Below are 25,140 nucleotides of genomic sequence, written 5' to 3' on the forward strand. Positions count from 1 at the left end.
ACAAAGACATTCCTCAAGCTGGAAAAAAGACAACTGAAAAGGCTAGACAGAGGCTTATGAAATCAGGGCTGGCAAGGTGAAAGTGGACAGCGATTGGCCATGTCCTGTCTCATCTGATACAAGAAGCAGGGGCATGAAATAAGTCTGCCAGGTGGCAGCTTCAAACACAGGGAGCTGGTTCTTCACACAACACGTAGCTCAGCTGTGCAACCTATTGCTGTAGGATGCTGTAGCTGCTAGAAGTGCCCCTGTGTTAAAAAAGTCACTGGACAAATTCATGGAAGAAAAATCCATCGAAAGGTATTAAATACAAGACATCATGTCTGGATCAGAAAACCCATGAGCCGTGAATCATTAGAAGCTAGGATATTCTGGGAACATACCTCTAACTGCTTGTCATGCTTTTACAGTTTTTGCTAGGTATCTGATTTCATCCACTATTGGGAACAAGGTACCGGCATAGATGGACTTTTGGTCTGAGCTGGTACAGCTCTTCTTGCATTTCCATTGCTTTTCCACACTACAAAAGCCATAATGCTGCCAGTTCAAAGCTGTTGTTTGACTCTTGTAAGCTCACCTGCTGCAGGAGCAAACTATGCGGGCAAAAGTGTGTAAACTGTAACAGACTGCATTTCCACTTCTTCTGCGTTCCACATTTGTCAGGCTGCACCAAGGAACTGTAAAAGCAGCCGATTTAACCTCCTGAGGGCTCGCTGGGAGTGAGGGGAATATTGACAGAGCAGCTCAGGGACACATCCAACTGCTGCGAGCGTGGCCGAAACCGCTTTCAAATTCTGCTGATTCTGTCCTGGTGGGAAGATCTTCTACCCAGTCCCGCGCTCAGGGATCACACAGCGCTTGGGACTTAGGTCATCTGAATGAAGACAAATTCCACTCAGGAAAGCTCTAGTGATCAGGGTGTTGCACAGGATCAGGAAACGACCTAAAAGACTGTGGCTGATGTTTTCAAAAGTTGACTGACTTTGTTCTCTTTATTTCTGTGGAAAAAGAGTTAAATCAAATCCACAAGGCTCTTTCTGAAATTCCACCAAATCTCCTTCCAAACATTTTCTAATCACCACAGGAGGAGGATTTCTGCTGTAAAAGTCTTCCACAGGTTCACCTATTCATGAATCAAAATACTTCTGAAAAGTTATCCCTGAGGACAAAACTCCCCATTCTTTTCTTGACCAAGTAAGCATAGCATTAAATTACAGGGAAGCTCAACTATTATCTCATAGTTTTCTTTTTTTTATTATAGACTTTTTATCCACATGAATGATAAAGAAACTACAACAGAGTTAAATACCTTTTCTGATAACAGTGATTATATTCTTAATTACACTCAATATTAAATTGTAAAATATTTCCAGAGGAGTACAATCTTAATTCATACAGCAGGCAAAATACCAGAGGAAGAAGGGGCCGGGAGGAAAGGGGTGTCAGAATTTCCAGTCTGCTTTTAAAAAGCACTGTGTATGGCTAACGCTTTTCTATCCATCCATCCAAACGTGGTTCTGGCCCATCTGCTAAGATGCGCTTTTCTTTCCATAAAACAATCACTATTCAAAAGCAAAAGATGAACGGGCAGACGTTGTCAGTGTTTGTGGCGTTGAAAGGATCAGCAGTTCCTTTCACAGCTTATCTGTACGATTCATCGAAAGCATTTTCTCTATCAAGTTCAGTAGTCCTTCTAAAAACACATAGACTTAAACTTTGGTACCACCAAAAAAGATCCAGGACAGGCATTTTTTGATTTTTTTTTGTTTTGTTTTTACTAATAAATGGCTGCTACATTCTACTTTACATGGTTGTCCATGATGCTTTGAGGTCACTTGTCCTTGGGTTCAGAGGAACCTGATTTGTTTTGTTTGTTCTTTAAATTCCCAAGCCCTTCTGTTTTCTCAGTCTTTATACAAGTCAGATTGCTGAGTGGTGGGTTATAACTTACAAAGTAACAGCTGCAAAAGATCCTGTGCTTCTAGGAATAAAAAAAAAAAAAGAGAGAAAATGTTACTAACACTAAACCCAACTTTGAGACTTCTTCACTTACAGATGAACAACATTTACCCCTAAAAAAGGGATACACATAACAGTCACCCGCTCCAGAGGCATCCTCTGAGACTTAGCTAGTTAATGTTTGCAAAATCACATGGAAATCCTCCCGTTAAAAATGAAGTGCGAAGCATAAGTGACTGAAGTGCAACTAAACACAAGACCTGCTGCAGAAAGGCACGGAAAGCCCAACCAGGGAAACACAGGACTGCCGAGAAACGCGGCGCGTGAGTTGAGCGGTTGCTCAGCAGCGCATAGGTTCTTCACTCCCTTGGCGTATCGTGTGTGTACGTATGTGCACACACGTTTCTTCTCGAGGCAACTCTTTTCTGCCTGGCACATGGAGAATCTCAAATTGCTCCTGAACAATATAGTTGTGATTCTCTGCTTGACTGATTTAGCTTAGCAGTTAAGTAACAACTAATCTTTCAAAAGCACTAGGGCCTACTTAGAGAAATCGCTGTTGTCTGCAGGGACGGCGCGTCACAGAAAACAAAAACAGCACGAGAAACGCATCCATCCTTCACACTCTCAGCACGTAAGCAGGAAATGCTAGGAGCTGTGATGCCAGCACCTTCCTTGCAGGGACTGTCAGCTGACAAAAACCTACGCTGAGGAGAAATGGCACTGTTCACCTGATGCTGCCATCCTCAGGCAGACTTTTTAGATCAATCCTTTTGGACAAAGAGCGTAGGGCAGGACCCCCTGCCTCTCATTTAGAGAGGGGACTTTCCTTTTGACTGAATTTATTTCAAATTGGTGCTCAGATTAATGTAACTAGAAAATGCTGGCAGTCAGTAAGAAAGTATACACAAGAGGGCAAAACAGACCACTTTGATTCTCAGATTGATAACCTCGTTATCTCAATAGGCAGAGTTTGGGGCCAAGCATACTGGTTATGTGCTTATTCTATGCTCAGTCCTAAACGTTTTTATTTTTAAATAGCCTCTTCTTCCATAGTTCAAGCAAACTTCCATCACCTGTACCACCCATCCCTTGTTTAAATGCCCTAGACTTTCTGCTTAATTCCTTTCCTGTATGGATTACTGAGGTTTTTACGTACGAACAGCCTCTTTTTCCTAATCTGCCTATTCCACCTCAGGGATTTATTCACTGAATCCACAAGCCAGATTCCGCAGCATAACTCAGTAGCAGGGCAACATGTTTTTTTGCCTGTCTCCAAGCCTCAATCTTTTTGTCTTACTGGAGAAAAAGAGAATGTAATTTAATTGTTAAGGCTCCAACATCGGAACTGAAATCTCCCAGGCCACTAATGCTGGAGACATTGTTCCTTCTAACTGAACGCTACTGAAAAACACTACTGAAAAATGCAGTGCTGGATTTAGGAAGATCCTACACGTGGGCAACAGTATAATCAGCATCTGCAGGAGACCGAACTACAGAGAACACCACCACTGGAGTTCTTAAAAGCTCCCAAGCTATACTGGCCTTTCTTGGCATTGGCTCAACTGAAGTCTCTTCTCAGGAGCTCTGTTATGGACAGAAAAACCCATCGCTTAACTGCTCATGTGCAAACTTCACCGCATGGTGCATGTCAAAGTAGTTTCCCTCCTTTCACTGAAGTTGTGCTACCTTCTGGTCACTCTCCGGTGGCAGAGAGTAGAGATACACGCTCCAGCCATTAGGCCTGATTCACCGAATGATCAACTCCTCAGTGCTGTGTCCTACCCCAGTGAAACTTCATTATTTGGGTGACATGTCAGCTATCAGCTTTGGACCACAGCACGACACATCCACAGTCGGAGCTTTTAGATCAGAATCAGTAACATCATGCAACAGACTGACTCTTAATCCTTGCAATGGCTGCAAACAAAAACCTGATGGCCAGGCCAGTCAGAACAGCATCTCTTCCTTCACAAGTTCACCTTTAGCTTTTGCTGAGGTGTGCACCAAGCTTTTCTTTCCTGATCAAACTTGCTGCATAGGGAATCTGCAACGACACAGAAACAAAGCCACTGCATTAAGCCAAGGTTTTGTTAATGAAACATCAAAGCTGGAAACCCTGGGAGTGGAAGGTTTGGTTTGCCTCCCAACATTATCTTAGGAGAAAGTGCCTTAAAAATTAAAGGATAGAATTCTTTACGCAACTGCAGGAATGTTGAAGCAGAAACAAATGAAAAAGCACCCCAATTAAAATTACAGACCTTAAAAGCCAGTCTTAACAGGGGAGACTTCTTCCGATATTTCGTTTACATCAGTTGTTGACAAAAACTGACCGTCCATTTTGCTATCTGTGAGATGATAAGAATCATCTGTCTGTAACAGTGCAGACAAAACCCACTGATCTCCGCACGGCTGAAATAGAGCAGGTTGGGAGTATGGGTCTTCATATATTTATATCACCATAATTAGGAAGTTCATAATAGTTATCTCTGACTGGCACCAATCTGAGGGGAAGTCACTGAAGTGGAACAAATAATTAAAGGAAAACAGAGAACATAGGCATATGAGGGAATACAGTTATATTTAGAAATACAGCGGAATGATGTGTTCACTGGCTACTGGGAATACTGTGAGGGGCTGTTCTTTATCAGTGCTGGGCTTTTAGGATACAACAAACTAAATTGCTCTGAGATTTCTCCCTAGCTGGGAATCCAAGCGACTACAAATTCACTATTCTTTGATGCTGCCTTTTGGAAGGACTGTTCGGAGGGATTCGTGTTGGGATCACAAACTATACGTTCCTGCATTCCCAGTTGCCACTGCATACCGAGGTGACCTGCTTCTGCTGTCAGGCACTCCAGAATATATTCGTGGGTAATGTCAAATACGTCAGCCTGAGCCGACAAATAGGCTGGGCTGAAGTCAGGACCAAAGCCTGAAGCTGCAGGAACAGCAAATGGAGCACTGAGTTCCAGCAACCTGCCCCGCACACATTAACGGCATACCAGAGGCACACAGCTTTGCATCCACATCCACTATTTTGCAGGCTGCCCACCATATACCTAATGTGCATTCGCTTACATCCCCGCTTTGGTTTTCATTACATTATGCCCACAGTGCGTGAGGACGTTTGCGTGAAGTGTGCTCAGCGTGTCTCGCTCTAGGCTGGTGTAAGCTGCAGCATCTGCAGTGTCATCTATCACCAAATGTATCCATCCCTGCCTGCCTTAATAAGCGAAAAAGCTGGGAAGGCTCGGGATGAGAGGAAAGAAAGGGACATCTGCAGCTCAGGAACTAACCCTTCAATCTCTCAGGAAAGGAGGTCAATCAGATTGAAAGAAGCATTGCCAGGAAGCAGCAGTGACTGTACAGACGAGCTGTCTGGCTGAATGAAAGCAGAAGCCTCTCAGAAGGGGCATGCCACCTCTTCCTTTCCACAGTCCTGGGGAAAGGGAAACACAGGCATGTACAAATGGAGAGGCCTGAACGGCTGATGACCTTTACCTCTCTGAAAAGGACCAGAATCTAGTTTTTGTGGGCTACTCTTACAACCACTGCCCTTCACAGCAGTTGGAAGCTACTAGGAAACCCACTGCCAGATCCTCCAACAGAGGAGAGCTCTCCCCCTCACAGAGCCCTAGCACAGAGCTGCCTTTCAGGGCACAGTATTCACAAAGGCTGGTCAACTACTATCCTTTAAACTGGAGCAGAGAGTAGTTTGTAAAGAAATAGTTCATCAAATCACCCATTTCCATGATTTATATTCATTACTTCTAAGATGACAGGATGGGTCCAAATCTGTGAGCAAAGGCAACCACAAACAAACAGCTGGAATGAGCACTTTTTGGCTGAGACCGGTGATGTTTCTACCAACCGCTTTCTTCCCCTCTCCTGCTCACACGCACACAACGCACTCGCACTGGCCAACAGGCAACATCAGTTTGGATGGCGGTCAATTATATAGGACATCTCCCAAGCTGTACTGACCTAGATAACACAACGGGGTACACACTGTCAGAAATTAACTGTTCCTAATCCACTTCTCTGCTGTCTTTGGCACATCAGCATCTTCTCAATGTGCTTTGGTCTATCCACGCTTCTAGCAATAAGTGAAACCGGGAGAGGTGGGTGTTCAACAAAGAAATTACTGCTTTCTTCATGAGTTAATTTACCTACAGGTGTTTCTTCTACTTCCTGCTGGAAGAGCATTTCATAACTCCAGTGCCATGGTAGAATAGCGTTTAAAGCTCTTTGTGACAATAAGGCCTCCTTTTGCGTATCCATCGTGATTGCTGCAATGCAGACAGGATCAGCGCTCAACCTGACATGAAGATTCAGTGTGTAGCCCTTATCAAAGGGCACCTCTGCCAGCAACAGCAAGCAGGGCAGATGGTTGGGTTTTAAGCATCAAGCAATTTGTTTCTTATAACTCAGACTATACTACTAAGCCACGCAGTGCAACAGGAGTAGACATAGGGTGCAGGAGTTGGCGCAAAGGAACCAGTGTCCACACTGCATTTCGGCTGGGGGTTTTATTTCGGGCTAGCTCTAGCCGGATCCTGGGTAGTGATCACCTGTTAAAAACCGGAGCACATCAGGTGCATTCCTGGAGCACATCTTGGTCTGTCTCATCCAAAAGGAATCCAGTTTGCAAGCTGTGAGGCTGCACCACAGCATGAAGCAAAGCACCATGAACGACTGGAGATGCATCATTTCCTGATCCGAGCTGCACCAAAAAAGCTTCTGTGCACCACCTGCTTTTGGAGAGTTCACCTCTGCACCTGACCTTTAAGTGGAATACAAAAGTATACACAACTCTGACTTGCATTGCTTGAAGAGGGAATCTCCACTACTCCAAGGCACTATTTTCTGATGTGCTTTCAAAAGGTTAAACCATTCTCATTTCTGGAGAGTATGCATGAAAATTCAGTCACAAAACTGTCCAGCCAAGACAGCCCTTCCAAGTGCAAAGCAAGTTTATGCAGGGAAGGAGATGGATGCGCAGCTGAGCTGCCGCTGGAAAACTATAGTTTCTCTTCGCGTCTGCAGTGCTTTTGGATACAATTTGTGGCATTAAATAGAAGAAAAAGCATGCATTGTGCCTGTGACAGCTGAAGGAACAACCAAACTACCAATGGCTTGCACTGGGGGGCGATTCTCCACCATTGCCCTGTACAGATATTTATAGCTGTGTAGGCTGAGTGCAGAGCCTTCCATCCTGGGTGGGTAGTGCTCTGTGTGCACAGCAGCGTAACTGTCTGCACAGGGCACAAGAAAACAGAGTCAAGCCTGGGGTATGCAGCCCCTCTCCTATGTATGTTTAAGTACTGGGGCACACTAATACCAAAGAACAGGGATATTGCACAAAGGCAATAGCACAGGCTGGCTCATGGCTCTTTGGTACACATACATTCATTTTTGACCAGAATTTCTTCAAGTTCTAAAGGAAAGAGGCAGTGGTCCACCCTGTACCCAGATGCACTGTCAAGATACAGGTTTTGCTCAGCTGTCTTTAAGAAGTGGTCATTTGCAAATAAAATACTGGGTGAAAATGGCTGCTGTTTACTCGACAGCTCGGCTGTCTGTACACACTTAGGGATCTGTATGCTGTCCTCAGCATCAAAAGGACTTCTTCACGATTCGTACCTCCAAATCTGCAGGAGAACTGAAGTCTGTTTCAGATTGTGCACCAGAATCGCGTGGAACCAAATTCTGTTCTTGTTTGAATACAGGTAACTCCACCAAAATCAAATGAAGATAACAGGCTTGCAGAACACACAGAAAAAATTCTGCTGTACTGTCCCTACTGTTAATGGAAAAAAAAAAAAAACCAAGAAAAAAGATGGGGTGTGCATGCGCCAAAATTGTCCATGAGCACTTGGCTACATATGCACACCCACACGAGTATGACAGAAAACAAATGTTTTTTTTTTCTTCTTTTTTTGGTAAGGTAATGAAATATTTCCCGGACTCAGTAAGATACAGTAAACACAGTTCACAAATGCTCCTACATAATTATCTGGCTGTCAGTGGACACACACTCCAGCACAAGACACAGCTCAAGAAATCTAAGAGCCATTCTACTGAACCGATGTTTGACTCTAACATTCTTGTCAAGGTCAATCAATCTAGTTGGACCACTTTAAACAGAGGACCAAAACATAAATCCCAATAAAACACTGCTATTTCCTATTTCCACTCATCGAATGTGGAGTGGCAAACATGCAGTGATCAAGGCCTCTGCACATAAAAAAGTGGATATTCCTTGCACGCCTAACGAACGCATTAGTTGTACAAAGCACCTATTTTCCATGCACAACAAAATGGGAACTAAACCTACTGGTGCTTTTCTTAATTACAGTAAGACCCAGAGGAACATGATCTCATACCTCTGAAGATCTAGCAGTCTTAACACGTGGTGGATTTTTTTCTTCTTCTAAACATTCCTTGTGAATCTTTAAAGGCTGGGATGAAAGACAATGCAGGGACAGAAATCAATTTTGCAGGCAGATAGTTCCTGATTTATTTTATTGCCTGGCTCTGAAGAAAAAGATTCAGAACAGCACTGAAGGTAGGAGGCCATCAAACATCAGAGGAGCTCCAGCTGGACCCGGTTTTGAGGTCAGAACATTGTCATCAGCCCAAAGTTAGGCTAGTGGGAAGTCAATTCACTGGAATGAAAAAAAAAAAAAAAAAAAAACCACTTTCCACCTGAGATGGAAAGGCAAGGGACTATCTGAATAATTCACATTTCTAACACTTCTCAAAGATCTGCTGCCTTTTATTCATATGTAAAAGCAGTGGGATCCATCACTACCTGACCTTAGTCATCTGAATCACAATGGCAGGGTGACAAACACTACCTTAGGCTTTCCCAATGGATAGGCTACAACTGTGGTCCTCCATCTGCCGTCAGTGGACCCTGGGAACCTAAAAATTACTTGTAAGGGATCCATGAAAGGAAATTATGAAAAGTTAGCCTGACAGCAGTGGACTTAAATTTGCTACTTGGTGCTCTGCTTTTCTGCTGCAATGTTTTAGAGGAGTTCACAAAAAAACAAAAGGGTAAAAATCACTGCACTGAAAGGCAGCTTCTGATCTGCTTCACCCACCAGGGGGGCAGGCAGAAAGTTCATGCTTTTTACATTTGATCCACTTAAGGCAACTGCTCAGAGGACAGTATCAAGCAGATGCAGAGCCTCAAGTAGGAGCTAAGTAGTTTGACTAGGCTGTCCTGATAGATGACATTCTGGTCATCCCGGACAGAAACAGCCAACTTGAAAGCCAGATGAGCTCTTCTGAAGCTGCACCACGTTATGTCACGTTTGAATTTACCCCCATCTGCCAGGCAGTGATTTCCTTTCAGTGGTCCTCTCTGTATAGCTTCATAAAGGAAGTCAGATGATCCATAACTGAAATAAGATACGACCTCCAAGCACGTGCACTGTACTTTGCCATTTTGGGAGGCAACGCTTCGAGGGAGGGAGAGAGAGGAGGAAAATGCATTCAGTGATTTAAGATCCATTTTCTTGTTAAATATGACAGCTGGTTCCTTCTTCGCACTTGGCTGAAACCTTGGCACTGATCGTGACACTTCCTGATAGGTGTTCCAGACACTCTGACCAACTTCTTTCTTAACAGAAATCGCTGAAGGCCACACAGGGTCAGATTGCTCCAACTGCCCACCAAGCCATGTTATACCCAGGGAAATCAATAGCCATTGCAGAGGACGTAAGAGAAAGAACGCAGCCCCCCATCTTCCCGAGTCTTGTTCCTGACTGTCAGGAAGCCATAAAGTAATTTTTACAAGTTGCGAGTGGACAAAGCATTAAAATTAAAATTAATTGATTAAACACTGCTTTAACTGAGGCTTTTAAAAGAATTTAAACCCGTGTCATGTCCTGGCGACTACACAGTGTAGTGATTGCATGGAAACAGCAGAGGGCACTCGGAGCCCGAGCCATTGCCTGCCAAACCTGTCATCCCAGCTCAGCCCAACTTCTGTGCATGTGTGCACTGGTGTGGCAATTTATCATCATGTTCTGCATTGCAGTTTCACAATGTCATTCAAGAACTGTGATAAAAAAAAAAATGTTATGCTCAGTGTTAAGTATTGGTTGGGTCTGATGCACTACTTTCAAGTAGTCCTTCCACGTAACAGTCAGGATACAGCTTTTGTTTGCACTAGAAAGTTGTAATATTGGCCAAGGAGATGCTTTTAACTTTCACAAGCAGTGCTTTTCAAAGACAAGTAAATCTCGTTGATTTTTTCATGCTTAGCTTCAGTATGTTGTTTTCTAGATATTTTTGGCACCTCAAACACTCAAAATCAGTTTATTTTGAAAGTGTAACTAACTGTTTGGTTACTTGGCTAGGGAAAGCTTGTAGAATTCTGGTTTAGAATGAGTGAAATCGTCATTTTTGCAATATCTAGTATGCATTTTTACAAGAGGGTTTTCAGACAAAGAGATGCCTTCATGGTCATGCATAATTCTTCAAGAAGGACTAAAGTTGCATATTTCTTCACAGGTGAGAAGAGCAAAGGAAATTGGTTGTGTGCATTTATATGATTTTTAAAATAAAAAGCAATTAAGCCAAATTCTGTGGCCAATTAAACCAGTAAAGTCTGGGTTTAATCCTACAAAGGTATACATCTTATACACCTATGAAGTTATAAATAAAATTAAGATTTGCATATGCATTAAACACTCCTTTTTTCCTTTCTGCACTTCTATCTTAACAAGACAATTAGGTGTGGGCAGCTCTGGTAAAGCAATACTATGTTGCCCCAGGATACACAAAACAAAACAATTTACCCCAATTAAAAAAAAAAAAGTAACCATACCTTTTGTGTATACTGAACCAAAAGGCTTAATTCATCCATGGCATAACCCGAGAAGGCCAATGGAGTTCTACTATTAGTACACTCAGCTCACTAATCTTTATGCTAGATATAACCGTGCAAAGTATATTCACATAGGAGTGACTTAGAGTAACAGCAAGAATTATCATGTCAAAAGTGCTGACTCCATTTCAATTATCAACCAAAACATCAGTGAAGATTTCTGCACCCAGTTTAAACAAACGCATTGTTATTTGCTGGAGTCTCTCCGTTCTTCAAATGCAAACATCCTTTTATTATATTGTTCTCACTGATACTCTATTTGCCTCGCTGAGCTCTGAGAGCGGGAGGGATATCGAAAGGTGAGCATAAAGACTGACGCTTTGACAACATTTCCATTAACAATAACTACTCAGGCAGCCACAGCGAGTGAAGAGGTACTGAATTGTTGGCGCAGTACATTAGATGTTGAAACCAGTCCCTGTAAGTACATTCAGGTAGCTCTGTTTAATGATTAAATGACTATTAGTCTTTCTGCAGCATGCGTCAGGAAGTGAAAAGGGTGTGAATTACACGATCGTATTTCTTTTCCTGCCCAAGAAAACACGCTACACTCAATCTTGTGATTTCTCCACTTCTTGTAAATCAGAAAAACCATCACAGCTGGCTCGGTGGAGGTCTGGGAGACCCCATTTCAGAAACAACTTCAGAATTCTGGCACAAAATAAATGGCAGAGATGGTCCACCAGTTCTCCCTTTGGGAGGGAGAGTGAGTTAGCTGAAGTTCAGCTTCTCTTTATCACAAGAGATAAAGGCTGAAGTGGGCCCACAAACTTTGCATTTAAATGTATTTCACAGCAGGGGTCGATAGGTCGCACGCCTAAAGTTCAAAGCAGCAGGGGAAGTACTGTTCAGGATGACTCCTCATTACCATCTCATCTGACAATGCAATTTACAGATACAGCAAAACTCCCTGCTCCGCACTGGGAGACAAAGGAGAACACGATATGGACTACAGTTTTTAAAGGAAAAGAGTGGAAACCAGCAGCAGAAACTGCCAAAGATGTTCCAGACTTGAATTTCTCCATAAACAAACTCCTCCCAGCACCCTCCATCTCTCATTGAAATTTCTGAAGTCAGCAGGAATGGAGAGCAGGGATGTTCAGCAGCTCTAAAAATAAGATCACTCCTAAATGCCTCTAACCATAGGTGCACAAGTTTGACAATCCTGGCCTTCAGCTTTTTTTTTTTTTTTTTTTTCAAATGTCCTAACTCATCTATTAGAAAATGACAGTCCCAGAAGGCTGGGTCTGGGCCCCAGGGCCCCAGGGTCTGTGACAAACACAAGGAAAATTTAGATGCGCCAGCACAGGGCTGATCCAGGTAAGCAGTGATATTCGGCAATCCTGTCTCAAAAACACTGTTGAATAATGTCAGACTCATCATAGAAAAAAACACTAACAAAAGAAAGCATTAGTGGACAGCCTCCCGTTCACTATGATATCCTGCTGTTAATGCAAGATAACACACTTCTGCTGCGCTAAGCAACATCTTAGCAAAATTACCTGAGTGAGTAACAACCTCACGTACTCAGGTCGTTGCTTGTACTGGATTAAGTTATCCCTGCTACTTCAAGTTTTCAGAACAGGCCAACTGTGTGCAAGGATCTAGAGTTGCACTGACACTCACACACACATGCAAAATCCCTCTTGCTTTTAAACATAAACAAACGAGACACCAAACAGCAATGTGTGCACACATTGAACCGCGTTTTGAAAAACGAATCCTTTACTGCTGGGTTAACCACTGCTTTCGACGGCTGAAATGTGAAAAAGACCCATCCTGAGGTGTATTTGCCAGTGAGAATCCGGCCTTGCCCCGAAGGCTGAATTTCACCCCCTGGCAACTTGTGAAATGTAGGAACATTTAACTGCTTAAGGTTCACTGGATTCAGGCCTCACGTCTCTGAAGAAGTACCTCTCAGTGTCAAGTCAACACATGCCATTTAGTTGAAACATGAAGACCCATCTGGTTACTGTATGAAAGTAAATCTCCAGGTAATTAGACTCTAAACCAGCTGAGAACTGAATGCTTGCATCTTGCTATGTATAAGGTAACTCAGTAATCACACATCTGCATGGCTCACAGCAAAAGTTTGAGGCGTACATTTGGAGAGAGAGTTCACAACATTTTAGTAGAATACAAAAACTTACAATTTGTAGCTGCTGTACCATTTCTTCTCTGTATGCTAGCTCCCGTTTCATCTGATCTTGAAAATTATCTGTGGGTTGTAAGAGAAAGAAAACGTATACAATTAGAAGAGATCCATACGACAGAATTCATATACATCAAAGGAAATCAAACCCGATCACTACTGAGGAACTGTGAAGCACTACAAAGCCCTTCACCCAGCAAAAGAATATGCTTAACAGAAACTTCTTATCTCATAGGAGACACTGTAGGAAACAGAAAAGCTTGGGAAAAATCAGATTCGGCTACTTCCCAAGTTAGCAAGTATAGGCTGCTAAGTTTCTGTAGCTAACCTTCATTCTTGTAATGATATTCCCAATGAGCCTGATTCTGCAGTCATTAGTCAGACAAAACTTCTACAAATACTGAAGAGAACAGCAAAACCTGCTTTCCTTTGTTTTGGTATAAATCTCTTGACTTCTGTAGCAATGTCCAAAACATGAGAACAGAATGCATTAAAGGACGTAGGATTTGATTTACAGTTTTAACATAGTGCTGACAGCTTCAAACAAAACTCAGAAAAACTAAGAAATTCCATAAGCAGCAATACAGAACTTGGACGAGTTAAAGTCTTTGAAAGACAGAACGTGCCTTCCTCGGCAGCTGGGTTACAGGACAGGCCAGCCTTCCTCCTCAGGTAGCTCCTCCTTCCCCTATTTCCGTCTTCACTAACCATTTCAGACAAAAACTTCTCCTGGATAGATGATTAACTGCTGGCCTGTGCTCCATAACATTACTGTGGGAGGGTGGGAAAAAGACAGGCAAATGTAAAAAATAAAAATAAAAATTCACAAGAAGAAATGAGGTTGGAGGATTCTGGCATGAAGGAGACCTGGCCATCATCACGATGGACAGTTAAATGGAAGTGGAATGAAAACCCACCCCAAACAATGTCATTTTGATCCAGGACATGGAAGCCTGTCCTGGACCACGGAAGCAGTGAGGTGAATGCCTACACAATATAGCATGGAGCACCTCAACAGAGCTGTCAGATTGGAGAGGGGCTGGAGGAGGCCAGGCGGCTAGATGGGTTTACTTATAAATCAAGCTAAATAGCCATTTGGCTGCTTGGACACACTAGCCTAGAGCTCAGGAAGCCTGGGCTCGATATCCTGCTACGCTGGACTCTGTGAGTGTTCCCCTCTTTCACAGGAGGATTTTGCCCTGTCTGAATGAAGAGCAAAAGCTGTTGTTTAAAAGGTAAGGAGGCACGTTAGGATTAAATGAAACTAGCAATTAAACAAAGGAATAATGAGAAAGTTTGTCAGGCTGAAGCCATCGGGAGTCCAGCAGGGCCACATAGAAAGGACATGACAACGTCATCTGAATGCATTTCTTCAGATTTCAAGTATAAGCCTACAGAAATCTTCAGCCTCTTCCCTCCATGCCAACCCATCGAGAAAAAGCATCTTACAGCAATAAGGCAGGTTTGCACTTCTCTTGCTTACCAAAAAAAGCAGTGCAGTATAAAAAGCTGATGGACTCCTGTTCCCGTCACTAAAGGCTGAGAGAACTGTGCCACCAAGTAGGTCCTCTAGTTTCACTTTTACAGGAGGCAGAAGGAACAGGCTACACGGAGGACTTTTGCTCACCTTCTCAATGCTTTCCTCCCCGACTGCCTCTCCACAGCCTTACCACTTTTCAGAGCAAATAGCTCAGAAACCCTGTTCAGTGCTGCACTGCAAATGTTCAAGCTCACTGTGGAAAGGGGGTGTTAACGGTAAGGATAATGGTTTTTCCTGCAGTACTTATTTGAGATTGAATGCTTAGAGACAAAGCCATGAGCAATACCCAGGAGGCAAGATATGAATATTTAAAGAGCTTTCTTAACACAAACTTAAATACCTTCCAACTATCCAGTCTACGTCTCCACAGTTTTACTACCCACGTTGTTAACTGCAAGCTATGCTGCATTACGCACAGGTGCATAGAGTCCTATCAGGACAGCAAATTCTTTGAGAGATCTTCTGGCTGTGTGCTGAGAGGCCTTATATACAAAAGGGAGACCTTATCTTCCGCTTTCTACAATGGCAATATAAAAAATAAAGGTGCAAACAGCAGAAAACAAGGTCGGTTACTTCACAAATTATCACAGGCCACATTTTAAGCAGGCCTAGCCACAAAGAAGCAAACTTCATAGTACTACTGAATGAGCTTGCAAATAAGATCAGTTCTCATTTAACAGTGACTTCCACGAGGCAAGCAGGCACACAGGACTGCACAGCGCTGCTGTGGATGCTGGTTAGACGCTGTTAACGTGTAATGACCGAAACATGCTCAGTTCCAAATGCAAGACCTGAAGAAGTCAACTTTGGAGTTAACTCCAGAGGGCCTGACATAAAGGTTTTTGAGACACATAGCGCTATCCTCTATATCTCACATGCTGGTTCCCTGCTGGAAGAGGAACAAATTCTCTCCTTCTTAAAAAGAAAAAAAAAAGAAAAAAAAAAGAAAAGCTGAGAAGACTTAAAAGCCAAAGGCCTCTTATTTATCTACAGACAGTGCAAAGCACAGGGAGAACCTCCAGCCCTGCGAGTGAAAATTACCCGTCAGTGTGTTTCTGTCCTCAGTAGCTTTAGGGATGGGACAGAGGTTCAGTCTCCACGGCCACTCGGCCCTCTCCCCGATGCTGCAACGAGCCTGACTCGAATTCAAGGCTTGCTGCCTGCCTGCAGGCTCTCTCCTTCAGCCTCGGATGTCTCCAAGCCACGGTGGGTTCATCAACACAACAGAAGTTCATCAACAGAAGTCCAAACCATTTAAACCTCTGCTTTCTTTTAGTCGGACCTCCTAAGTTTTCTCTCCCGAGCTCCTATCTGACAGCACCACAGGCAGACAGAAATTCAGGAAACCTGGTAAAATAAACACAGTTTCTAGTATCTGACCTAAAGCAGCAGCCTGGACTAGCAGAGTCTGGAACAGACCCCTTCTCTTCAGGGAGCTCTCATACTGTTCTCGAGCACAAACCACACGCATCTTGCATTTTACGCTTACTTGCTTTGCAAAGGCCTGTTCTCTCTTTTTATTATATGTGGAGGAGGGCTTTTTTTTTGGTAAATCTAAATCTGTACATAGGTTTTACGGTCACTTGCATATATTGTTTATAGCACATTATCTGTTTTCTATTTTAAACTTGAACAAAATTGACCACTACTTTGTGGTACATTGAAACCACATATTTTTCAAGCCGGCATACACAGATGCCACTTCCTTGGTCGGCCATATGCGTTCTTTTCTTTTATTTGAATTGTATTTCATGTGGTTTAATTGCAGTGTTTATTTACACGGCAATGACAGAGCATTAATTTTACTGTAGAAGAACAAAAGGATAAATGAGTGTCCTGAATGGCAAAGCTCCAAGATGCCATTTCACCAATACCACACATCAGTGTTTTGATCTACACAAATTATTTGAAAATTACCTCACTCTCAAACCCAAGTAATGACTGAATTTATATTGAAGGATGAGGTTACCCTTCTTTCATTAATATCTGTATCACCTCAGGCTCTTCTTCTCCTTTATTTATGAAGCTGTCCACATCTTTTGATATCTGGGCTAAAGATGGAGTCATTCCCGGAGTCTTGTCTCACACCTCTTTACTTCCCTGAACTTACCCTAGCTAATGTTACAGAAAAGGGAAAAAAACTATTTGCTTTAAATAGTAGGAAAATACTGTCTGTGTTCCCACCTTTTGCTGAGCCTCAAAGAGGAGCAATTTTCCTCAGCTCGTGGCAGTTAGTTTTCTTTTGTAAGGGTTAACGCAAGTCAAGGAAACGCATAACAGTCTGGCAATTAGTCTGGTTTTAAAGTATATACTTGGCCTGCTGCAACTCGTATTACTCCAGAGTGCTCCATCCATGTATAGTCTCACAGGTAAATGAGGATGAAAAGTCAGAGTTTTAAAAAGCAGGTTTGAAAAAAGCCACCAGTATCAGGAAAATACTGAACGAGGATGCTGTCAGGTGTTCTTTGGAGCTCAAAAAAATGGGTACAAACAGTCTTTTTCCTTTATGTCGAATTTAATACTGAACTCGGAAGACTGGACGGGCAGCTGCACAGCTGTGACAGCTAGGCACAGAAAAGGCTGCACTACAATACCGAACTCTACGTTGCGCTCTGTTACAGACTGGCAGAGAGCAAAGGAGATACCGTGGTCATTGCAGCTCCATAACCCTACATTAATTACAAGTTGGAGAGCCCTTACTTCTAGCTTGTCCTGACCTATGTGGGTTTTCTTCTGGAAGCACATTTTCCACTGCTGCTGCCAGCATAATTCGAAAGGCCTCAAGCAGTAGGTCTTTTACCATATCCCAATGTAGGAAATTCGACTTTCTGGCAGCTTCATGAAAAACCTTCTAATCTTCCCTTTTGCTTTATTAAATACATGCCTGGCACATTCCAGCCCCCCGGGCAGCACCGTACTTATGAGCCATGGTGAAAGAAACATCTCAGACAGCCCATATCAAGACAAAAACATCCAAACAGGTCTTTGTGCTCCTTAAACATAGGCCAGATCAACTCTCCAGCATCGGCCGGAATCATCTGAAGGTCACAATAACTTACACTGGTTTCAAAAGCCTCCAAGAAGGTGGTTAAAAAGATTGACACTGATGGACCCAAAAACCCCAGATGTGTTTCCCTATAATTGGTCATTCCTTCCAGCAGAGAGGCAGTGTAGCACAGCAAGCACTATGATGGCTGTATGCTGGAAGACCCTCTTTCCAACGAGCTTTAACAGTGTTTATCAGTTCTGGGATCAAAGTTTACTGGGAGGCAGGCATGCCATCCATTCTCTACTCCTGGGGCTTCAGTATATTAAACACGTGGGCAACACGTTGTCAAATTCAGTAAAACATACAACAAAATAGACATCCAGCTTCAGATTTTCTCTAAAAAAGACCTGCTTTGGCAGCCTGAAAAGTCACACCAAAAGTCTCCTCAGCCCCAGCAGAACCAAGCCAAAGATCCTGGCAACACAACTGAGAACATGCGTCTCCCTCTTCAACAATGTGACAACAAACAGCAACCCACAAATAACACCAAAACCACAGAGACGTGTCTTACTGAACACTGGGAAAGACGCGTTTCCTTTCAACACCTGGAATTCCTGTTCTAGTCTCCTGCGTAAGTCGATTTGTTCAAACAAAACCTTCTGGAGTTCCTCTAACAAAGAGAGAAGAAAAGTGGTTTAACTAATCTGTATAAATAATTCTTGAGAATAGTTGCAGAGCAATTCATTACTATAAGACAAAATATTTTAGCAGTTATAAAAAAATAGCGTTACATACACTTACAATAGATTTTGTGCAGAAAGCCATGAATATAAATCAATGTAATATATTATTTTAAAGTATTATATTACAATGTCATGTATTGATTGATATATATGCATTAATCTCAATTATATCCACCCAAAGGTCCATATATTATTCATATGTTACTTGACAAGCTTAAAATATGGTGCAGAACAAAAATGCCCCCTATTATCCTCATATTCTATTAAAACAAAGAGCAGTTTTATAACATAAGAGGTACTTATTTATTTTACCTTTTCCCATGTTTTCTACATCCTTCTTCAGTGAATGAGGTGAATTGGTTTCTTGCGTGTGTTCGCCTTAAAAAAAGAAAACAACAAATTACTGATTTACCAATATTGCTTTTTATCAGTACTGCCCTTACTATGTAACTGCTTCAGAGTCTGGAGATAAAAAAAGAAAAAGGAAAAAAAAAAAAAGAAAGGTTTCTGCACAACATTCAGAGGCCATTCCCGAACAGGACAAGCCCCCTTTGTGACCAAAGACGTTCTGTCTTTACGAGTAAAGACTCTCACACTTGGACTGGATGCTACCCACGCTCCTCTCAGGATCTCCAGTGCGCTACTGCGTTCTGCTCCAATATTCTTGGCCCCAGAAACACTCTCCCTGAAACTGTACTTCATAGAGATGTTTCATGAGTACAGCCTATCTCCACGTTGCCCAGCATATGTAAGCACAAGTGTTTGCAGGACTTGGATGTGCTTCTTGTTTAATAAAGTAGCTACCTATACCCCAGTCATTTCCCCTCCAGACTTCTCCAACTCCTAGAGGAGACTTGACGGTCTCCTCAGTGCCTAGAGAAGCCTTTCTTGCACGTATTCTGCCAGACTGATTCATGCTCTCCCTCTAACTCATCCTGAAGATGCACTTACTGGAAAATGTCTGGAAATGAGCAGCGAACAGCCTTCAAGCCTTCTCTGGAGTCCCATCTCTCTTCACAAAGGGAAGTTGATGGGAAGCTGGGAAGACCCTTACCTGTCCCAAATTTTTCAAGCAAAACTCCTTCTGCACCAGCCTCTCTGCCTTCTTCAGCTCTTTAACTTTTATACTTTTTTGCAGTCCTATGGCATGGGCTTGTTATATCTGATTATACTTTATATCCAGTTGAGAAAAAACCTAAAGGACACTGCTCTGAAGGCAACAAATTCAGAGACTTCTGCCTTTGGTCACTTACATACCTTTTAATAATAAAGTAGAAGTGAATTTTCTGGATTACAGAATTTGATTATTTCTAGACATATACACACTGCTTCTTGCAGTCTTTTTCCTTTACAAAGGGAAAAAAATCCAAACAAAACAATCAAAAACAAACAAAAAACCCCAATGCATTAAGTTCACCTGTATGACAGTTTAACTAAATAGGAACCTTCTGATAGACTGCTATTTAATTACTGTTTCTCTGAAGTTTTCCTCTAATTTCTATAAACAGAGTTTTGAAATAAAAAGCCTTGAGAAAAATGTTTTTAAAAGACAAAATACCACTTGCACTGAAATTAATGGGAGATTTTCTATTACTTACAGTTGAAGTAGAAATGGACTCTTAATAATTAACAAAATATTAGCTAAGTAGCCAAATATTGAGCTAATTCTTGTTTTAATCCAGCCAGCAAATACACATCATTAATTCTACTGATGAATAATCACACTGCAGATACACATGTAAAGCTACTCATTTGCTTATGTATTTGGAGAAAAGAATCACGGAGGAAATACCCTGCTTTTTTGGAATATACAGAGGTATAGCAAGGAATAGGTCGGCACGCAACAGATAAGATAGCAACTTCTTAAAGAATTCTTACTGTCACCACGCGTTTGACAGCCTGACATGCTGGTCGTGCCACTGAGCTAATTTTAAAGTCCAATTGGAAGGTCTTGTTTTACATGCAGTCAAATCTTTCCGCAAAACATGTATTTTTACTTTCAAAAATCAATGTGTTCCTACCTCCCGTAAACCTTTAAGTCATATTATAGTATATGAAACATATTCAATAACTATGCATTTTAGCATCTCTCTCTCTCATCTTCTTTCCTGATTAAAAAAAATTATTCAGGCATATACATTTAAACAACTGGTATCTGGTGACACCACTTCCACTAAAAAAATCTGTTTACATCACACAATTATACCAAAAAAAATCATTTTTGTGTGATATTTGATATAAATAAAATATTTTATACCGGTAAATTGTTTCACCCAATTAAAAGAAATAACAAGATAAAACTCAAAAGAAAAATACATCACTCATTGGCAAGAGGTGTTTGCATAACGTAAAATGATTTTTTTTTTTTAGTGAGTGATTCCATTTTGAAAAGGATTGCTAACAAAAAAATACCAAAAAGAAAAATATAAGTTATAGGAAGAATATTTGTTAAACTAGAGAAATCTATACTTTTCCCCCAATCAGTTTCTTTCACTTAGCTTTTTTTTCCTGAAGGTTTCATGAGTTATTTCAAGGGAGAACAGACTCACAGATAGAAGGTAACTGGATTCTCCAAGGAGGAGGAAGAGAAAGGGGAAGGGACTAGATCCTAGTATAGAGCATGGCAGCAACACAGACTGTTCTTTCCCAATTGCTTGGTTGAGCTTTCAGGGCTGTGTGGTTTGAAGCTGCCGACTCGCTGGGACTGAAAGAACGACATCAAGATGAAAGGAAGAGCATGTAGCATGAAGAATAACTTCTTCAGCATCTTGCAGCCTCCCCACTAAGCTACAGAAAGGCTTATTAGAAAATCCTCCACCCTTGCCGTCGACACAGGAATAAACAGGATGGGAAGAGTGAGGATATTTAAAGGCAAAAAGCAGCGTATATGACTTGGAAGACTCAACTGCATTTTTTAACGGCTTTCTGATATTCAAAAATGTCTTGACATTATTATCATTAATAGTAATAATAATACTCTGATGGGTTTTCACCTTTCCAATCCCCCTCAAAATGATAATCAGGAGTCTGCTCTTCTCAGTTTTTCCATACTTCCCAGAGGCCTCATCACGTGTTGTGTACTCTTATACCTTAATTGAAAGGGAGGAGGTATTGAATATTTAATCAGTTTCCTTTCTCTTAAATGTTAATTAAAAGCTAAATAGGTGTTTAAAAACAAACAAACAGAAAACCCAAAGAATTTTAATCAGTCTAGGAAAAAATCACTTCCCCTTGTAATAGCTCCACCATAACTCTCTTGGGCCTTGTCTACACACAAACTTGCGCCCGTTCAGCAGCATTTGACACAGAAGCACTAAGAGCTGTGGAACTCCCCTGCATGGACACGTAGGTTTTGTTTAAGAGCGCCCGATTTCAGTTTACTTGGAAAAAAGAAATCAAACTAAAATAGTTTGCTGGCTAGGGGGATGAGGTTGGAAAGTGTTCACATCCAGTTCGCACGGGCTCAGCTGACGTTTTTGTTACCTTCCTGATTAGCGCACGTGTGCGGACATGTATATTCTGGAATGAAAGTACGTGCATTATATTTTAGGGCTAAATAAATGGCACTCTTATTCTGGAACATGAATAACCACCCACGGAGGCAATGACAAGTGACACCTGCAGGTAAACATACTTCAAATTACTTAATCAAGAATCCGAAAATAAGAGGTGCTGATTTGTACGTTGACATAATCTCACTTCCTGTGATGCCACTGTTTTATTAGCTCTCTACACCCACTGGAGTAGCTAGGAGTTGAATTTTTAATAAAAAATTTAACAGAAACGTTTCTACAGTTCCTCTCCCACAAACAAGAGCACCTTTCCTCTCTTCAGAGCAAAAAACCAAATCAGACGTACCCAGGCTATTTTTTCTGTTCTCTACCACCTAGGGCACACTCCGCTCTTCCGCAGTACTTCCTTGGGAAGCTCAAGGTGTTCTTTAAACACCAGCTAAAAATTTCCATGCCGGCCTAGGCAACTCAGCTATGCCGATAGGCAAGCGATGTGCAGAAGGACGAGCAACGTGCCCAGAGCAAACGTATGATGGACCAGCAGTATAACTCCGCTCTCCTGACTCTCAGTCCCATGCCTTGTCCCCATGCAACTCCAGTTCCCCATTCTCACTACTTCTGCGCTTCCAGATCCTATCAGCTCCAGTCATTCACCCCATCTGTGGCTCGGCACGGGCCTTACTATTCCAAGACAGTACCAAATATCACAGAGAGCATGATGTCCCTGTCTCCCAGCCAACTCTGAAGCCTGTCGCATCGACGGTCTGCCAGGATCATCATAACTTAGAAGTCCACCGATATTTTTTTGCTGCAGATAGTGCTGTGCACAGACACAAAGACTGCAGAAGGGAAGAGGTCGCTGTCTTCTGGGTATAAGTATATACCCGTTAAAAAATATATAGGCAGATAACCTGGCAGGCTTTGAGAGCTCTGAAGGCGCCACCTGTTTTAGCGGTTACTTACCCTCTTTAAGACATGTACAGTTCTTGTGCACGTCTTGAAGAAATCCTAGCAAAACACAAACTTACTGAAAATTTTTGGGATGAATAGTCAATACGCCAGTCAGGACTTGGGAAAACATGCCTATTTTAAGAAACTTAATAAGCATATTCCTAAGTGCTTTTATGCATTGGGGCTGATATACACATGCCTTACAAAAATCTTTAAAAAATGTTAATTTGCCCTGAAAGTGGTTTAGTTTTAAAACAAACTAGTTCTACTTTTGCACAGATAAACTCTATTGGATAACCTCCATTTAAACGTTAACACAGTCATCTAATTAAAAAAAAATCTGCGTTAAAGTACAAGGTATAGAGGAGAACAGGGTTTCAGGATTTCAAACCTGAACGTTCAAAATTGTGACTGACGTGAAAATATGACTTGTTTTAGAGACACAACAAATCAGCTGCCTTTTGGTCTGAACCTTATGCATACATCTGAGAAAGTGTTTCATATATTTATTATAGAAGTATGAGAGCTAGCAAATTTCTGTTTTGAGTTTGTTTTAAATATAAGGTGAGATTCTCACGGGGCTCCAGAAGATGCAGCTTTAAGAAAACATCAAAGATCGAGAGACTTGTAGAAAAATTTATGAAATTTAAAAATACTCTACCCTCTATTAATAATTCAAAGAGACTGAGCTCTTGAGTAATAGCAGAAGAGAAGAGACAGCCACAGGAAATAAGGACCCGATCCTACAATTTGTCTGCAGATTTGTCCGTCATGCAGAGCCACGTACTTGCACACAGCCTTATCTCTAATGTGCAGGATTGCGTCCCACATCTAAATTTTGCCCTGTCTTCCCTCATCTGAGCTTTTAACTTCTTCCCTTTTTGGTAAACAACTTCTGTAATGAAGTGTACGTCATTTACCTTCTGGATCCGATGCTGCAACCTTTACCATTTATCCCAGTAAAGACTATATAACCAGTCCAGCCTGCTATACAAAATAAACACTGGGCTGTTTTCAGCCATCTATAAATTGCTGTAAATCTACAGTAATTCCATCAATATTAGCAGAGTTATTCTGTACGTATGTAGGAGAAAATGAAAGAAGAATTTGGCTCACTGCTCCTAGTCTGAATTTTCCTGAAATAACTGCCATGCTGTTTTTACAAATCAAAAAACAAAAACGGGGAAATGATAACACGATTTGAAAAGCTGGCTTCTAGCTGCTACTAATACCCACTGCAAAGCTCACGTTTCTCACTGAAACAGATGAAAAATTGGATAGGTTTGGGAACGGCTTACTGAACTAAACTTCTCTTTAAAAAATACGCAGTATTTGCAAGGCAGTGTTGCAATGCCGTTGTGCGCTAGGCGCACGCCGCCGTTCTACCCTTCAACTCCAGGTGCTGAAGGAGGGTCGAGATGGCAAACTGCAGTTTTCCTAAAGAACTAGACCAGTTACGTAAGTTAGTCACAGATACCTTGCAAAACTGCCGTGGGAATTTGAATAATTTAGAGCTCTTTTGGAACACTGCCTGACTGAAAAGGGAATTTTCACCGACAGTTTACCGGCTATACGGTACAAACGGCTCCAGGATCGTCAAGCCTACGTCTAATCTACTTCAGCCTTGGAAATAGCTCAGGTTAATATGAATCTTCAACTTCACTGACACTTTGAGAATAATTTCACTGACACTTTGAGAACAATAAGGAAACATGCGCCTGCATAGAATTGTCTCTGACACAGAAAACACTGCATTTATTTTAAGTCTGCTTTTACTAGTTTTAGCTAATAACTGCAAGTTGATCTGGCATTGTGAAGTATTTCCAGGATCACTTCATCTGCCTTAACCGTATTAGGAAGGCACAGAGTTAAATCACTCACAAATGCATCAAGTACACTGAACAAATTGGACAGCTAGAATATTTTGCAAAACAGTTTGACAATCAGAAAAAGCTCAGTGACTACAACACTCTAACTCTGTGTAAGATTAGGAAGGCCCAATGCTACAAAACCATATTATTCGGAATCCCACCGAAGATAGCGGGGCTGCTCTTGCTTGGAGAGAGCACAGAAAGCATTTTCAGAAACAAGCCCTTACACATTTTGCGTTTCTTTACAGTCATTCCATCTCAGTTCTAGTCCTGAGACCTTCACTCAGGCGCTGCCCTCAGCTTGCTTATTTTCTTTAAGATTCTCCACAGGCTCAAAGTATACAAGGTAGTCCGCATCTTTGAAAAGGATGATTTACATTAAAATCTACCATGAAGACAAACTATAGCTATCATGGACTAGCAATATCAATGAACACAACATATGTGGAGTTGTATATAGAGAGATGAGCTATAACATCTAAGGAAAAAGCAAAATATCAGCATAATTTTGATTTTAA

At 41.8% G+C, this 25,140-nt stretch overlaps 1 protein-coding gene across 1 annotated transcript in view; it reads right to left on the reverse strand.

Annotated features, from left to right (window-relative positions):
- Positions 1-1,314: 1,314 nt before the first annotated feature.
- Positions 1,315-25,140, reverse strand: part of SKOR2 (SKI family transcriptional corepressor 2) — a 28,542-nt gene continuing 4,716 nt past the window's right edge. Inside the window, exons 4-8 of the mRNA XM_068927828.1 lie at positions 18,601-18,666; positions 18,117-18,215; positions 13,015-13,082; positions 3,942-4,006; positions 1,315-1,981 (exon numbers count right to left, since the gene is read on the reverse strand). Coding sequence (XP_068783929.1) covers positions 3,944-4,006; positions 13,015-13,082; positions 18,117-18,215; positions 18,601-18,666 — 296 coding nt within the window. The 3' untranslated portion in view covers positions 1,315-1,981; positions 3,942-3,943. The remainder of the gene's footprint in view (positions 1,982-3,941; positions 4,007-13,014; positions 13,083-18,116; positions 18,216-18,600; positions 18,667-25,140) is intronic.

This window comes from Struthio camelus, chromosome Z (assembly GCF_040807025.1).
Source record: "Struthio camelus isolate bStrCam1 chromosome Z, bStrCam1.hap1, whole genome shotgun sequence".
NCBI classification, from domain to species: Eukaryota; Metazoa; Chordata; class Aves; order Struthioniformes; family Struthionidae; genus Struthio; species Struthio camelus.